The following is an 18,663-nucleotide window of genomic DNA, read 5'->3' as shown; positions in this document are numbered from 1 at the left end:
AATTAATCCATCTTTTTGTTTATGTTCTTCCAATAATCAATACTGGCCAGAGGTTGAATACATTAGAGTCATAATGATGATAAATCTGCTTAGTCAAAATTTCAACGGCATAATCCCAAACTAAACTATGGAGAGATTTAAACAACTCAGTACATCTACTTTCAACTTTTTAATATAGTTTAATAAACATTAGAATAACTTTGTGTTTGTAATAGTGTATCCCAAGGCACAGCAAGTAACTTGTCTCCGTTGTATATATATATATATATATATATATATATACCAATGCATGAACCCAGCACTCCAAAGGCGGTGAAGAGAATTATTTTGCCTTCCCAGAGTGTTTACACTCACCATATATCAGCAAATAGGTGGCACTCAATAGGCTTATATTTCCAAGATAAAACGGTCCTTTTTTCAGCATATGCTGATTGTCCCTGACGAAGGGGGAAACCCCGAAACGTTGAACAAACATGTGCGCTAACATGTAATTAGGGAACGTTTTATCTTGGAAATATAAGCCTACTGAGTGCCGCCTTTTTGCTGATTTTATATATATATATATATATAAAATAAAGGTTCTGTGGGGACCGAAACGTCAGTGTTTGTTTACTGCTGATATGCTTTAATAAAGGATATTTTTATTCTACAAACTGGTGAGTGCACCCCGATTTTTCTTTTGATATATATATTATATAAACACCGTCTTCAGCAATTTTGGCCTCTGAATATAAAGGAGTAGTCATATTAAATACAAAACCAACCAAATGTTAAATCCAGAGGCCAAAACCTCCGAAGACACGGCAGCTTTGAAAAGCGTTGTATATTAAATTTACCTCCAGTCTTCGCTGACAGTAAGCTTGTACTTTATTTTGAAATAAGCTCATTCTATTTTCCTGTTCTAAAAAAAGTCCCAAATATGTTGCACAGCAGGAGGGGTGTCATTAGGCTCCCTCCTGGCAAACACACTCGAAAAAACAGCGAGCGACACCATTGCATTGAAAAATGCAAATAAGGGGAAATTAAACTGCTACCATATGTCTATGTTTTAAATTACAGGGGCAGCATATATAAATTTAAAAGTATTACATTGTACATAACAGAGAAGAAGTTACTCACACAAGTGAGTATATAAATCGCAGTGGCCCTTAACAAAATTTGGTGGCCCCTGCTGTGTTTGCCTGAGCATGTACATTGCCAACGCATGTGCCATGAAGCCCTGTTTGGATTTTCAGTTCTAGAACAGGAGAACAGTGGCCGGTGTAGCGGTTGGGCCGGCATTGCCGACACCCCTCACCTCCGGCTCCAATAGATGTCGCGTCACCTGCAATTGCTAAAGCTCTGCCCCTGCAAACAATTGCAGATACTGGATGTACTGGTTTGTTTGAATTTCTGAAAATTACCTTAATGTCTTTAAGATCATTGTCCACAGCTACAACTTGGGTTAAGTTTTCCAAAACGGCAAGTTCTTTCAGTTCATCAATATTATTATTGCTGATATTTAACACGGAAAGAGACTTCTGTAAAAATAAATGATTCCTTTAAAAATTGTATTGATAAAATAAAGTGTAGCATAAAGAGCTTAGCCACGTATGCATATTATTTAGTTACTTACAGTGAGGGAATTAAGTGTTCTTGGATCCATCAGTAGTTTCTCTCCAGCTGGAATCCGCTGATTCTCAAGGTGCAGTTCTCTCAATTCCTCAAGACCCTCTAAACCTTCAACGACAGTGATATAATTGCCACCTAAATATCTGAGGAGGAAATGACCATTTGAGAACATTGGGGAGCATAAATAAATCACACAATTGTAATGCATAAGTCCTGATCCTTCAGCTCCCCTGCGTTTTAGTAAAAATTGGGACAAAGATTTGGAAAGAGAAAAATATGTACTGCCTAAAAGGATTTTCAATATATCACCAAATGTTATTAGCTTGTGATTTACAGAAACATTTTTGGGCAGCACGACTGATGTAGCCTCAGAGCATTGAGGTTTTGGGATAATTCCAACCATGGCCCTAATTGTGTGGAGTTTGCATGTTTTCCCCATGCTTGTGTGACTTTTCTCCCGTAGCTCCGATTTCCTCCCACCGTACAACAACATACTATTAGGTTAATTTGATTCTAACTAAAAATAACCCTGGTGTGGATGTATGTACATGGAATAGAGAATATAAGCCCTCATTCAGACCCACTCATGAGCGGCTGTCCGCTCGCAAGTGGGTCGATGGTCCGCACTGCGCATGCGCACGACGGAGGGAGCTCTGTCGTGCGCATGCGCGAGACGCGACGAGCGAAGGACTTTCCTTCGCTCGGAGTGTCTCATCAAAGGGGGCGTGCTGTCGATGTTGACTGACAGCACGCCCCCTTTGGTGGGCGTGCCGGGGGCGTGCCTGCCAGACGGAGGCGTTCCCAAGGGAACGCCTACCGTCTGAAGCCGGCCCCACTGACATCACTAGTGATGTCAGTGGGAGTGATTTTGGCTCTGACAGAGCCAAATTCACTCCTGGCCTTGCGGTTGAAAAACTCAACCGCAGGCTTTTGCTCGCAGTTTCGATGGTCGCGATGGTCAAGACCATCGCGACCATCATCCTGCACGCTCGTATATGCTGTGGGTGGTGACCCACAGCTATACGAGCTTCCAGGAGGACGGTCCATATTAATGGAGGTGGGCCCTGATTCAGAGCGAGCGCTCTGGTCAGAGCGTCCGGCTCTGAATCAGGGCCATAGATTGTAAGCTAGAATGGGGCAGGGACTGATGTGAACGCCCACAAATATTCTCAGTAAAGCTCTGCGGAATATTTGTACGCTATATAAATACGGGTCATTAATAAATAGCTGCTAGATTTAAAGTACCAATTAGTTTTAAGGCAAACCAAAGTTGGTTTTGCCTTAAAACGAATTGCCACTTTAAATCTAGCAGCCATGTTGACAAAAATGCAGCAGTACCCGCGAATCGCAGGCAATTACACATGGGCCACATATATAACCTTTATAAAATATAAAACATATCTAAATTTACTAATATTATTACTTCTTTTATTGAACCTACCTCTATAGTAGCAATTTAAAAAAATGTGACCCCCACAAACATATTAGACTAAATGGCACATTGTAAAAAAATCAGATGAACAATCTCAAGAAATATAGTGATGGTTCTAGAGTTCCCTGGGACCCAAACCTTCAGCAAAGTAAACTTGTTACACAAAGTGAATTAAATAGTGTATATGAACATGCCAGGCTCGCTTGTGTAAAATAATTATAAAGGAAAAACCCTCACTTACATTTCCAGCCTAATCAGCATCGGGCTCTGGGCCTGATTCAGAGCCGCTCGTAAGCGGCCGCTCGTTCGCTCCGAGCGATGTTTGCCCAACTGCGCATGCGTACGGATCGTAATACGCATGCGCGAACCAGTCAGTGCGGCTGAAAATAGTTTGTTCGCTAAATAGCGAATGCCTGCTAATATGAGTGACAGGAGGAGGCGTATGTGGGTGGTAACAGGGGAAGGTGCTTGAAAACGGGGAGTGGAGATCAGAACGCAGGCGTGCTTAAAGGTCAAAACGGGCGTTTTATGGGTGTGCATAATTAATACAGCAGCGTCACTGACCACGTCACTGGGTTATTTTATAGTCAGAACTGCTCGCAAGTTTGTGGTAGGAAAAACCAACCACAAGAATAGCGAGCAGTTCATACGCTGGTCGATGTACTCGATTAATCTAATAAATAGCCGACATGACGTAGGATGCGAGCGGCCAGGGGGCGTATTTTTTCAAAAAACGACTGCAAGTTTTGTTCGCTCGTTCAGACATAGAGGCGTGAACAGACCGCAAAGAGCGAACGGTTCATTTGAATAGCCACCCCCATTTTCTGGACGAACGACCGCAAATAGCGTCCGGCTCTGAATCAGGCCCTCTGTCCTCAGTGGGGTGAAATCAGTAAATACGGAACATTGGGGGATTGTTGGCTCCAAGAGTGGCCTCGATTGTTACCAAAATGATAGGTGTGGTAATACTTTTTAACAAATGACTAAAATATTAGATAATAAAAATGGTGTTTGACCCAGAGGGAAAAAAATATCTTGTTTGACATATTACTGGCAATTAACACTATTAATTCAAATGATTTTTATTACCAAATTATTATTATGCCAGAGAGAAATGCTAAATCTAATGGCAGGAGGAGACTTTAACACTGCAGCTGACTACACAACAGATAAATCAGGAATGACATGGCATGATTGACATGTTGCTGACATTTGGGGAAGGCAATGGGCAGCGTTCCAGAAAATGGAGGCATGTAGGCCCTGTTTTCTGGGCGTGCCGAAGCCACTGGCTGCGTCCTTGGATGCTGCTTCACGAGCCCCGGCAGTGTAGTTTTACCAGATAGCCTGAGTAATTTATTTGCACACCGTGATGTCTGTCCTCATGTCACGCTGCGCATCCCTCCCCTATGCTGACTGGAGCTCCTACGCTCCCACCCACCCCTCTACAAGGCACGCAGTGTGCCGTCCGCTGCCCGGTAAGTCACAGTGGGTGTTGGACGGCAGACATTTTTTTTTAAAAACAAAGCCAATCCCGGGTATCCAGGGAATCCCGAGATTGACGTTTTTTTGAATCCCGAATCCCGGGTTTGAAAAAAAATGGCCCGGGATTGGCCTCCCTACACATGCGGCTCTTTCATCGTCCTGATGCGGCTCTCCTGCCGGCTCCTCTGACTGACACTGACTCATACTTGCCTACCCTCCCAATTTGGTCGGGAGCCTCCCGAAAATCGGGTGCCACTCCCGGCCTCCCGGAAAGGTAGGCAGGCCTCCCGGTCCCCGGCGATCTATCTGCCCCCCCCCACGAATACAGTATAATCCCCGGCAGCAGGGGGGGCGGTGACGCGATTCGCGCTGAATCGCGTCATCGTGGCCCCACCCCCTGCTTCACAATGCCATTTATCTCGGCATTGTGAAGAGAGGGAGGGGCCGCGATGACGCGATCGCGCTGTCACGCCCCGCCCCCATTGTCGAGTCATTTTTCTGGGCCACGCCCCCCTTTTGATGTGGCACGCCCCCCTGCTGAGGACGCCCGACAGCTCCCTCCCGGAAGGAGGGAGCTAGAAGTCGGCAAGTGTGCACTGACTGCCTCCTCTGATAGGTGCGCAGCTGTTTAGAGGAGGATTGTCCTTTGTTGCAGCAGTCTACTCCGCTCCGGAGGCATGTATGGGCACTGTTGTGATGTCACACCGCAAACAGGAGGTGGAGCTCAACTTATGACTGAACCTGCAGCCACGAGGAGGACGCGGTCAGAGACGCCGGAGCCTACCTATGTTACACAGAGAGGACCTCATTCAGAGTCGGTCGTAAGCGGCTGCTCGGTCGTACGCATCCGATGTTTCCAAACCACGCATGCGCACGGATTGTGGTGCGCATGTGCGTACGAGGCTTTGCAATCAAAAAGGTGTAGATCGTACGGCTTACGAGCAGGAAGTGGCTTCCGAGAGTTGATTGACATGAAAGGCCGTTTGTGGGTGTTGACGGGGGTGGTGGTCTGAAAACGCAGGCGTGCCTCAGAGTTTTGAGGGCATTTTAGGGGCGTACATAAATTACCTGCTACGACCGACATAGAAGGCCGGAAGTAGTAAAACGTCACTCTGCGAGCAGGTTCGAGGCCTGGCTGATCGTACAGCTTGAGGTTGGGTATGTGCTCTTGCAAGCCCTAGAGTACAATCGATACTATCGAATGTTATTGATGTTAGGATTGATGTTTCTATTTTGAGCCACACAATGCATGCAGCTAATAATCGTTTGTTGAAGCTAATAACACTGCTAATTGGCTTGTAATTGATTCATCTGCGTTTTGCATTAGCGTATAAAAAGAATAATTTTCATGGGGATGGCTTTTTCTATGTGTTTTTTTTTATTTTTGGTGTAATTTGCATTGTTTAGTCTGCACCAGTCTTTTCATATCCTCTGCCTTTTTAATACCTTGATTAACCATGTATATTTTTCATTATTAAATCAGACACGATTTCAGTAGTTTGTTCAATATTTTTTTTTTTTTTTTCAAGAATATACAGTCAGGTCCATAAATATTGGGACATTGACAGAATTTTCAGATTTTGGCCTCTATTCACCACCACAATTGCTTTGAAATGAAACAAACAAGATGTGATTTAACTGCAAACTTTCAGATTTAATTTGAGGGTAATTACATCCAAATCAGGTGAACGGTGTAGGAATTACAACGGTTTCTATATGTGCCTCCTACTTTTTAAGGGGCCAAAAGTAATGGGACAAACTAAACAATCCTAAATCTAACTTTCACTTTTTAATACTTTGCTGCAAATCCTTTGCAGGCAATTACAGCCTGAAGTCTGGAACGCATAGACATCACCACACGCTGGTGATGCTCTGCCAGGCCTCTACTGCAAATGTCTTCAGTTCCTGCTTGTTCTTGGGGCATTTTCCATTCAATTTTGTCTTCATCAAGTGAAATGCATGCTCAATCGGATTCAGGTCAGGGGATTGACTTGGCCATTGCATAACATTCCACTTTTTAGCCTTAAAAAACTCTTTGGTTGCTTTTGCAGTATGCTTCGGGTCATTGTCCATCTGCACTGTGAAGCGCCGCCCAATGAGTTCTGAAGCATTTGACTAAATATGAGCATATAATATTGCCCGAAACACTTCAGAATTCATTCTGCTGCTTTTGTCAGCAGTCACATCATCAATAAATACAAGGGAACCAGTTCCATTGGCAGCCATACATGCCCACACCATGTCACTACCACCACCATGCTTCAATGATGAGGTGGTATGTTTTGGATCATGAGCAGTTGCTTTCCTTCTCCATACTCTTCTCTTCCCATCACTCTGGTACAAGTTGATCTTTGTCTCATCTGTCCATAGGATGTTGTTCCAGAACTGTAATGGCTTTTTTAGATGTTGTTTGGCAAACTCTAATCTGGTCTTCCTGTTTTTGTGGCTCACCAATGGTTTGCATCTTGTGGTGAACCCTCTATATTCACTCTTGTGAAGTCTTCTCTTGATTGTTGACTTTGACACATATACATCTACCTCCTGGAGAGTGTTCTTGATTTGGCCAAATGTTGTGAAGGGGTTTTTCTTCACCAGGGAAATAATTATTTTGTCATCCGCCACAGTTGTTTTCCGTGGTCTTCCGGGTCTTTTGGTGTTGCTGAGCTCTCCGGTGCGTTCTTTCTTTTTAAGAAGGCTCCAAACAGTTGATTTGGCCACACCTAATGTTTTTGCTACCTCTCTGATAGGTTTGTTTTGATTTTTCAGCCTAATGATGGCTTGCTTCACTGATAGTGACAGCTCTTTGGATCTCATATTGAGAGTTGACAGCAACTGATTCCAAATGCAAATGTCACACCTAGAATCAAGTCCAGACCTTTTACCTGCTTAATTGATAATGAAATAACGAGGGAATAGCCCACACCTGTCCATGAAATAGCTTTTGAGTTGATAGTCCCATTACTTTTGGGCCCTTAAAAAGTGGGAGGCACATATTGAAACTGTTGTAATTCCTACACCGTTCACCCGATTTGGATGTAATTACCCTCAAATTAAATCTGAAAATCTGCAGTTAAAGCACATCTTGTTTGTTTCATTTCAAAACCATTGTGGTGGTGACTAGAGGCCAAAATCTGAAAATTCTGTCAATGTCCCAATATTTATGGACCTGACTGTATATATATAAAATTTTTTTGCATTTGGCAGCACGCAAAAAATAAAGAAATTAAAAAAAAACAACAACACTTTAGAACAGTAATTAAATAATTGTCAACAAGCTAGTAACAAGCTGATCGATAGAGCATGGAAACATGACACGTGGGCGGCCGCAACCATCAGAAGAAAATTAACATACAGCGACTGACAACGATTGACTCCATCGCTAGCTGCTATCACTCGCTACCTAGAGGGGGTGCATTGTTCATGTATGGGCATCACTTTGGTTGCGACTGACCGGCCGTGCGATTGCTTCCTTTTTCAGTTTCTCGGTCGTTAGGCGTACGACCGAGCGGCCGCTTACGACCGACTCTGAATGAGGTCCACAGTCTCAACAGAGTAAGAGCTGTGGGTGGGTTTTATTTGTTTTTTTTCATTTTATTTGTGACGTGGGGAGGCTGGAGTGGGAGGGAGTGTGGGGGAAGGTGGCTGGACTGGAGTCGCCCAGGGAGAGAGGGGGACTGGAGTGGCACATGAGGGTCTGCTGGAGTGACATATGGGTGGCTGCTGAAGTGACACATGGGGGGTTACTGGAGTGGCAAATGGGGGACAAAGTGACACATGAGAGGCTGCTGAAGTGACACATGGAGGACTAGAGTGACACATGGAGGGGCTGGAGTGACACCAGTGGGGGTTGGATTCTATTATGTGAATCTGTTTTTTTCAATGTATTTTTGTGTGTATGTGGCTTTTTCAGTGTATTATTTGTGTATGTGGCTTTTTCAGTGTATTTTATGTGGATTTGGCTTTTTCAAAGTTTTTTATATTGTTCTGGCTTTTACTTTCCCTTTATAGTTACCTCTACAGTGATTGTGTGCATGCGCTTTTACATCCTACAAACATCATACCAGGGGCGTGACCTAGCTGGCCATGCCCCTTTTTGCACGTGCGCCTTCGGCGTGCGCAAGATCTCGGCTCTTTGACATACATACAGGTATTTTGGGGCACTTTGCTTCTGACTGGTTGGCCACCCCTGACTCAGAGTGTTGTAAAAATTATCTGTAATAAGATATTTCTATCCCTAATAGGACAGTGGATAATATACAATTTTTTTTGTTTCTGTAGATTTTTCTTTTCGGGCAGCACTTTTAATCTTGATACAGAAAGCTATTGCCAGTTCTAATTAGAAATATTATAAATGCACTTGCAGCGTTTGTGCAAAAATAGGCAAATGTCGCAGCTGCTGGGATTTGTACTGAGACGCCCCCCTCCGTGGCTTTGCAAATCCAAGCGAATGCGTGCAAAGATGCAGCATGCACAGGAGATCAGTTGGTTATTGACGACATTTTTTACTGCATACGGCAGTGGTTCCCGAATGCGGTTCTTGAGACTCACCATCAGTTCAGGTTTTAGAGATATCCATGGTTGAGCACAGGTGGTTAAATTAAATTGACTGAGGCACTAATTAAGTCACTTGTGCTCAACCATAGATATCTCTAAAGCCTGAACTGTTGGGGAGCCTTGAGGACCAACGATACTCATGGAACTTAACGCATGCGCAGACCACCAATAATCGCAACGCATGTGCAGACCACCAATAATCACAACGCATGCGCAGACCACCGATAATCCCTCATCTGCGTAAACATCACCTTTGCGTCCATCTCGGAACCAGGCTCAATTACCATTTATGCATGGAAAACATGCACTGTTTGGAGTCCTCAGGACCGAGTTTAAAATCCTGTTGTGTAGCAATGTACCAATCATATAGAATGGATATATCCTTCCATATCAAACTTAATCATACAGTTATCTGTAAATCTAAATTAATTATTTATTTCTCACAGACTGCTGTTAGGTTTTGTTTATTAATAACAGTGCAGTTATAGCACAGTCTCCTACAGTATAGACACTAGTTCTAATATCATAAAAGTGTTCCCAACCCTTATATTTCCTATACTTTCATCAAAATAAGGTCATAATAAATTGTACTAATACTGCCGGAATAGAACTGTGATCAATAATGCACAGAAATCGAAGTTGCAAACTTCATGTATAAGGGAGGCTGTATATTAACGTTATATGTCAGTGCCCTAATATGTACATAATCATTTATAGAAAAAGATACGGTCAAGAAATGTGGATCACATATATGTAAATTAAATTAAACATATATTTTGAAAAGCTATAACAATGTGTTGGTACTTTGTAGATATAGTATATAGCTCCAGCCATATATCAGATTTGCATTATGAATTTTAATTTGCTCATAAAAAAAAAAAAAATTATAGTCAAATAGTGCAACTTACAGTTTTTCAAGTCTTTTCAGGCCACTCAGGTTTTCTATGCAGGATATACAGTTATTTTGGAGGTACAGGTGCGTCAGATTTGTTGCAAATCCAAGATTTCCGATGTGACTAATGTTATTGTCATATAGATATAAGACTGTGAGGTTTTTGCACCTGGATAGGTCCTCCTGGAAAGAGAAAACATTAAATATGAAGTTTAGTGGATTGGAGGTAAGGATACCATAGCTATATAATGCTACTATGGCAATCGGTGGCCATCGATGATCGCCGATCAGCTGGGGAATCGGTGAAATTCTTCATGTTAAAAATCCCTGATTTGCTGATTTCAATTATAGGACCTGATTCAGACCTGCTCGCTAGCAAGCGATTGCTTGTTGCTGGCGATGTTTGCAAGTGTGCGCATGCGTATAGTTCGCAGTGCGCATGCGCAAACTAGTACAAGCGATCGGGGTGCGCTTGCTCGCCCTGCAAAGACAGCCCAGTGGAATGAGTGACAGGAGAGGCCGTTTGTGGGTGGTAACAGGGGCAGAGCAGTAGTAACGGGGGAGTTGTGGACGCAGGCGTGCCAGAGTGTTTAAACGCCGTTTCAGAGGTGTGCATAATAGGCAGCGTCATAGTACACGTCACCTGGTTGAATTATACACTGAAGGGATTGCAGTGCTTGCGGGCAGGTATAGTCATCCTCAAGCACTGCGAGCACATCCGATGGTACTCGATGTACCAATGTTTTCATGCACTTCCTGGAGATGACATGCGCAAGTAGGCGTCTTATGAATGGCTGGTGAGCGTCTACTTATGCAAAGTGATCGCTCGTCAAGACATAGTGGGCATGCTAATGCCTTGCCGAGTGATTGCCTACCTTGCTGGGCGTGCGCTGGATTTGAATAAACTGGGAGCGAGCGATCGCATCTAGCGAGCGGCTCTGAATCAGGTCCATATTTTGGTCAAGTTTAGCAAATCAGGGAAATCCAACATGATGGATTTCACCTATGCCCTGTCCCCGGCGTCTGGGGATTGGGGAATTGCCCCAATTAATCGCAGATGTACGGGGGCCTTTAGTCTCTCTGCACATTTTAAATCTTCCCCACCTACAATGCAATATGACTTTGCCAAGATGCACAGTTACTTACTTTTTTTTTGCTTTGCTCCCAGCTCGGAAACAGGATCTGAACCGGATGAAGTTATTATCCCGGCTGTCGGATGCTGGTGCTCAGAATGCCGGCGCCAGAATCCCGACACCAGTCAGAATCCCAGCGCCAGCATCCCGTCAGTAAGTATTGGGGTTAGGGGGAGGATGATGGTTAATGGTTAGAGGCACTAGGGGAGGGTTAGGGTTAGGCACTAGGGGGGGAGGGTTAGGTTTAGGCTCTGGGGGAGGGAGGTTAGGTTTAGGCACTAGTGGAGGAGGGTTAGGTTTAAGCTGTGGCATTGAGACCCTTTCGGGATCCCGAGCGCCTGAAGCCCGTACTCAACCCCCTGAACCTTTAATAATTAAAATTATGTAAGTTGTGCCCAGTATTTCTGTACCATATGTGTACCATGGTCTAGTATTAAGGGTAGCAGCTGCATCGAGGCTGAAGAGTTCTGGGAGCCCAGCAGCAAAAATCAATATGGCACAGTGCTCAGGGCTGTTGGGTCCTTCCCTCTTTCTGACCATTGAAGCCTATATAGCATTTATAGGACGTTTTCTAAATCAGACGCTCATGTATTCACATCACTACACATCACTACTGGACTGCATTAGAAATCTAATAAGCAGGCAGCGCTTGTGCTCGATTTTGCACCGGGTCCTATAGCTACACCAGACTGTTTCTGTCCCCATTTTATAAGGAGAAAGTAGATTTAAACAGACTTTAACTTGGTGCCAGCAATGGGCAACCTGATATACTTCATGGGCTGCAAGTGTAGTCTTCCAACCTTCAAAAGAGTCAAACATTATCCATCATCTCAGTAATAAAAATACAGCCCCAAATCCATCTTAACACCCCCCACATGACTCATCGTATAAAAAAAAACTTTGCCACACATGACACAGATCTCCCCACACACCACAATATGTCATTCAGATCTCCACACCAGCCTCCACATGCCTTTCCCCTTAGTCCTCTCCAAATGCCACCCACATACTATTCAGACCTACACACTGGCACTCAGACTTCTGCATATACCATCAACATGCCACCCAGACCTCCCCAGTTTGCTCCTTAAGTGCCACTCAAACCTACCTACCTGCCCCTACATGCTGTTCAGCTCTCCCCACATGCCACTCAGATGTCCCCACATGCACCCTACATGCCACTCAGACCTCTCCACAATGCTCTTTATGTTCCATTCAGTCCTACATGCCACCCAGACATATCCACATGCCACTCAGAAGTCCCCACATGCTCCTCACATGTCACTCAGACCTCCCCATATTGCTAATTAAGTGCCACTTAAACCTACCTACTTGCCCCCAAATGCTGCTCAGACCTCCTCACATGTCATTTAGATGGACCCACATGCTGCTTGCATGCCATTCAGAAATCCCCACATTGCTCTTTATGTCCCGCTTAGACCTACCTACTTGCCCCCACATGCTGCTCACACCTCCCCATATGCCACTAAGACTTTCCCACATGCCTTTCAGACATATGCACATGCCACTCAGAGGTCTCCACATGCTCCTCAAATGCCACTTAGACCTCTCCACATGCCCCCATATGCTGCTCAAACAAACCTACACAGCATTACACCTTTCCACATGCCACAACATGCCACTCAGACATACACACATGGCACTCAGACTTTTTCACATAACTTTAACATGCTACTCAGACCTACTATATACACATGGCTGGTTCCCCATGTGCCCCTCAACAGTTTCCACACAGCTCCCCATGTGCTATTTGGACCTCCCATCCACTAACTGGTTAATTGAAAAACATAATTATACTATTTAGATTAAGCAGTATATTAAAATGTCTTCTGCCTTCCCACATCTGTTATTTTCCCTCATTATGAACCATGACACCTTCAGACACTCAGTTGCTACTTGCTCTATACAAGTGGAGGCAGTGCTATGTTTATATTTATTCATCATTCCCTATGAAGTAATGTGGAGTAAACATTAGTACCTCCGAACCAAGTATCACGCAGAACGATTATGTTTGAGTCTCAATCATAAAAACAATTGTTAGTAATGGTGCTTTGATGGCTAATGAAGGTTTATTCCATTCTTAGTCATAACTGGTACTGCAGCTAATACAGAGAATCCAGAGCAAAATACCTGTCACTTCTAAGTGAGGGCAAGGACCATCTGGCTTTCATTACAAATTACATATCACTGTGGGTTGCACAGACTTCTGGCTGTTGATTTGGGATTAATCTGACTTGTTCTGTCAAACCAACAAGGTTCCAGTAAAGATAAGTGGGCTCAAGAGAGTTCCCATTTTACCATTTCTAGATGATCTCTATTAGAGGTCAATGGATGACAGTCAGCAAGTGTTGTTGCTTCTTAAAGAGGAGAACTTGATATTGAAAAAATAATAATAATACATGTACAAGGGTGGTTCAATAAGTAATGTAACAAGATCTCTTACATGTGTAATGTTCTCTATTTTATTATAATATCCCACCCGGCCAGAGCAGGTAGACTACTGCTTCCCCTCACGGCCATTAGACTGTGCCTCATATCATTCTTACTATCCCAACATCAGTTGCAAAATGGAGGGGCTAGCGGAAACATGGTGAAACATTGAGGTGCGCAGTGTGATTAGATTTGTGTATCTAAAGGGCACATCAGCAGCTGAAATTCATCGCCAACTTGTCAAGGTGTACGGTGATAACGTCATGTCACAGAAACAGGTTTAGGTTTGGTGCTCTGCCTTTGATAACGGCAGGGCAGACGGTCAAGATGAGCACCGATCCGGCTGACCAAGCATGTCCACCACAGATGACAATTTGTGCCGCATTGAAGGTCTGATTCAGAAGGAAAGACACATTTGAGTTAATGATATTGCTGACGAACTGAATATCTGATGTTCCCTTCAGACACAGAAATCTGATCACACTACGCACCGTAAGGTTTGACTATGTTTCCGCCAGCCCTGCCATCTTACAACTGATGCTGGGACAGTAAGACTGATATCAGTCACAGTCTAATAGCCATGAGGGGAAGCAGTGGTCTACCTGCCCTGGCCGGGTGGGAAATTAGAATGAAATGGAGAACATTACACACGTGAGAGGTCTTGTGACCTCACTTATTGAACAACCCTTTAAAGAATACCAATAGATATCTGAATCTAGTCAGTATTTAAATACAAATGGAAATAGATGCAAATCAGGCTAGCTATGTTTTAATACTATGTATTCAGCTTTAGTTGTTGCAAGTGCAGCTTGGTACAGGTAAGGTCAAAGCTGATATTAACAATGCCCACTATTGAGTGGAGAGATAAGGTTAAATGACTTTGATTTGTGCCTAGGAGAAATGTCCACCATTAGATATAAAATGCACGTACATAACACATAATGCAAGAAACCATATTGAGTCATGAGTTTAATTCCCGGCCAGGGCCCTATTTGTGTGGATTTGTATGTTCTGCCCATGTTTGTGTGGGATTCCTACAGTTTCCTGTAACACTTAACAAACATAATGGTACATAACTGGCTACTGATTAAAATGTAGACCTAAGTATGGGCCTAATTTATCAACGAGTTTTATCATTCACAACTAGTGATAAAACTCATTGCGTATGATAATGGTGCTCCAGCCAATCAGCTCCCAACTGTCATCTGTTTGAAAAATGACAGTTTGGAGCTGATTGGCTTGAGCACCATTTGTCATATGCAACAAGTTTTATCATTCATTGTGAATGATAAAACCCGTTGATAAATGAGTCCCTATGTGTGTAAAGGAATTTACGGCCTAATTCTGAGTTGGACGCTACGCCGATACTCGCACAAATGGTCAATGTTTTTCAACTATGTATGCGTCTAAGTTACTAAAAAGTCGCACTGTGCATGTGCCCTGCGGAGCGTGTGTACAGAGTCGCAGTACTGACTGAGACACTGGATCTCTGAATGTACTAGAAATGTGGTGGGCGTTCCTGGGATGTGCATAGGAAGTGGCTATTCAGACACATGGAGATGTACCGTCTTATGGGCGTGTTATGTGAGTGTCGCAGGCGAGTAGCAGAAGTGGTCGCAATCTCAGATGCTTAATCGCTCACATTGTAGGCCATACTCTGACAGGGAATCTGCCCCTAGCATAGGTCTGGTGCAAGTTTTGATGGTGCGACCAATATTTGCGTCACAAGATGCAGCTAGTGGTATCTAAATGACTAAAGACGCTCAAAGTGGTCATCTCAGTCCTTGCACATGCAAACGCACAGATGTACACTAGGGAAGGGCCTCTTCCGGGTTTAGCATAAAGTTGCAGAAGTTACAGCGGCAAGCGACACAATGCCGCTGCAGCCCCCGACTCAGAGTCAGCTCTTAAGACTGTTAGCTCCGGTAGGGCATAGACTGACAAATATTCTCTCTGTACAACGCTGTGTAATTTGGTAACACTATATACTAAAACAATAGTTATAATAATTGCAAAACATTTACTATTTTATCTTTTGTTTGTGGACTAGATATAGGGAAGTGTCATCCCTGTTATACTCAGGAACAAATAGCGTATCCCTTTATATTCCTCAAGACAATTGGATTTGCTTTGCGTGCAACAACTGGTGAAAGCTTACTGCGATAACATGTTCTGTTGTGAAATGAGAAAGCATTGCAATAGACTTCACATTAATACTGCCAATTTACTCATCTAAGTTATATTTTCAATAACTAAAAACTCCACGTATCCTATATTAATGATTGCATTCCCTGGATCAGAGTATTAAATGTCACCTGAAATATAACTTACAGTCTCCTAAGACAATATGCTAAACTTTGAATTAACTTCTGTAAATCATAGAACTAGCAGAAAAAACTCTACTGACAGAGGTGAACAAGCCAAGGTGAACACACCAATTACCAGCTAAAGTGCTGTTCAGTTATTGGAAAAAAAGCCTCAAACGTTCAGGCATCACTATAATGTAGTCTGAAAGCAGAGTGAAAGCTGATGCGTCATGGGAACACAATCTGCAAGAGCAACGAAAGAGAATCTGCCCTCACACATACACACCACACACATGTATTGGGAGGAACTTCTAGCACTGTACAATGAATGTATTTATATTGATGGAAAATTACTCTCATCTTTGAAAAATTGGGCTGCTTTGGAGTACATGCACTGTTTTCCTTCCTTTTAGACTTTTGTAAATTACTTCAGCAGTATATTGGAGGAGTAAGCTAAATCCCCAAATTTGAATTTTCAATTGGAACCATGAAGCATACTTACCTTCTTTTTAGGAATGTTTGGGATAATCTGCAACTTCGGCCAGTAATCCCGGACACCCAGGAGAGAGGACCACCCTGATCTAACCCATTCACTAGTTAAAGGAATTTGATGACGCTGCAATTTGCCCCACCTCCAGCTACCTGATGAGAATTGCAGCATTGTATTGAGGAGGCAGGAGCAATGATGATGGGAGTAATGTTATCATGCCCCTAGCACTTGCCCCTTGAACTTCCTCTCGGGAATGTCTAAGAAGCTAGACGCAAAAAGTAGGCAAGTACGCTATGAAGGTAAACCTAACATTTTACTAATATCTACCACTCCATAAGAGAAATCTGAGTACATCTTTAGAAAAGTGTCCTAATGGGATTTAATACAGGTCAAAAAAGCAAAAACTGCATTCTGGTAAGCTGCTGTGACATCAGTAGACATACACCTATTGATAAATCTACCAATCCACATTTTGGACCTCATTTACAAATTGGTGATTGCCTTCTCTCTGTGCACTTCAAGATGAATGTCTACTCTCCACTATTCATTCTATGGTGCGTGTCTACTCTCCACTCTTCATTCTATGGTGCATGCTTACTATCCATTCTTCATTCCATGGTGAATGCCTTCTCTCCGCTCTTCATTCCATGGTGCATGCCTACTCTACATTCTACATTCCATGGTGCATGCCTTCTCTCCGCTCTTCATTCCATGGTGCATGCCTACACATTTGATATTACGCATCAATCAAACTACTGAAAACCACTCTATAGAAACCTCTCCCCTTCTCACGTAAGCAAAAAAAATATTTGCTTAAATACTCTGACAAAAGTATAATCTATGCCTGAGTGACCAATCAGTGTCAGAGGAATGATCACAATCACAAACAGTTGGCTAGTGCTGCAACCTTCTTTATCATCATCCCTATTTCATGTGCCCCTCATTACCCACAAATATGGCTCTCCAAGGCAAATATGTGTTATTTTCCCTGTCTGCATGTATCTGCAATTGTGTGAACACTTTCATACTACCCCTGGCCTTTTCCTGCCTCGTTCTGCCCATCCATGCGCAGGAAGGTGAAATGGAAGAGTCAAACACATCGGCATGGGCACATAAGCATGCATATACTGTTTTGGTTATACACATTAAGAATTAGCGCAAGATACATTACAGCAACTTACATAATACTCACTATGCATCAGTCTCAAATGGAACATGTAGAAAATATTTAATTATAGACTCTTCTATTATTTAATAATAGTGTTTACTAGTGCATTCTGTATATATGTGTTACTGTTTCAATTCTTCTTCTTTAGACTACAGGCCCATGTCCACAGGGCCGGTAACAGAAATCTTGGGGCCCGGTACACTGATGTCTCTGGGGGCCCCACCTTCTCACCCCCCCCCCCTTCCCCGATCCCGCACATCCCTCCCCTGCATGTTTGATATGTGAAGCATGATAATGTTAACTGAAAGATAAATTTAGCAGTATCTAAAACATCCATGCATATTTCATACAATAAACAACCGGCATAAGTAATGACGTCACCAAGATATATAAAATATTTCTTTAAAAAACCTGTAGCCACAGGATAAATGTATAATAATGATAATGGTCTTCACACGTAACCAGGAAACATTGTCAGTCTTGGATGATATATCCCCACTGGGAGTAGCACCCTTTAGTAATTATGTTAGTACCTCATACAATGGGAGTGTGTATATACAGTATACACACTCTCATTGGATATATTACTATCAATCTATAAATTGCTGGCTCTATGATTTCAAGTGTCTCATCTGGAGTTGAACTCTAATAGTTTCCTATTTCCACGGTTAATAGTCTACACAAGAGTCCTTGAAGATATTATAATGCAGGCTACACATAATGCAGATCACTCGGCAGATCAGATAAACGCCATCACCACCCCTATTAATAGCAAACACCCCCCTTGTGACCTGCCATTATGAGCTGTGATTTTTACATTAAACAAATTATATATACAATCAGTCTGAGCGACCTCTATTCATTTCTTGTGTGAATATAACATAACATTTTAGTACCTTTCAATGTGTGTTTATAAGTATATTTTCTTATTGTTACTTTGTTATTTTATAGTAAAAATAAATGTGAAATAGTAATTTGAATGATATTCTTCTTGTTTTGTTTATAATTGGAGATCTTTTACCATTTACCAGTTTAGCGACACAGATGTCTGGTAAATTCTCAATTTAAAAACACAAGAAAATATGTCTCCATAATGGGATTCTCATTGTCTAGAGTTAAGACCATTCTTAGCACAAGCACGGGA

At 42.8% G+C, this 18,663-nt stretch overlaps 1 protein-coding gene across 1 annotated transcript in view; it reads right to left on the bottom strand.

The window, feature by feature from the left end:
• PPP1R42 (protein phosphatase 1 regulatory subunit 42) overlaps nt 1-18,663 on the bottom strand; it is an 80,068-nt gene that overhangs the window by 18,595 nt on the left and 42,810 nt on the right. The window contains 3 exon segments of the mRNA XM_088471586.1: nt 1,404-1,520; nt 1,616-1,754; nt 9,988-10,154. Of these exon segments, the coding sequence (XP_088327712.1) occupies nt 1,404-1,520; nt 1,616-1,754; nt 9,988-10,154 (423 nt within the window).

This window comes from Taudactylus pleione, unplaced genomic scaffold (assembly GCF_031769625.1).
Source record: "Taudactylus pleione unplaced genomic scaffold, aTauple2 ptg000114l, whole genome shotgun sequence".
In the NCBI taxonomy this organism is placed as follows: domain Eukaryota; kingdom Metazoa; phylum Chordata; class Amphibia; order Anura; family Myobatrachidae; genus Taudactylus; species Taudactylus pleione.
Note: the sequence above shows the minus strand (reverse complement) of the source record. Positions and strands in the feature narration are given on the sequence as shown.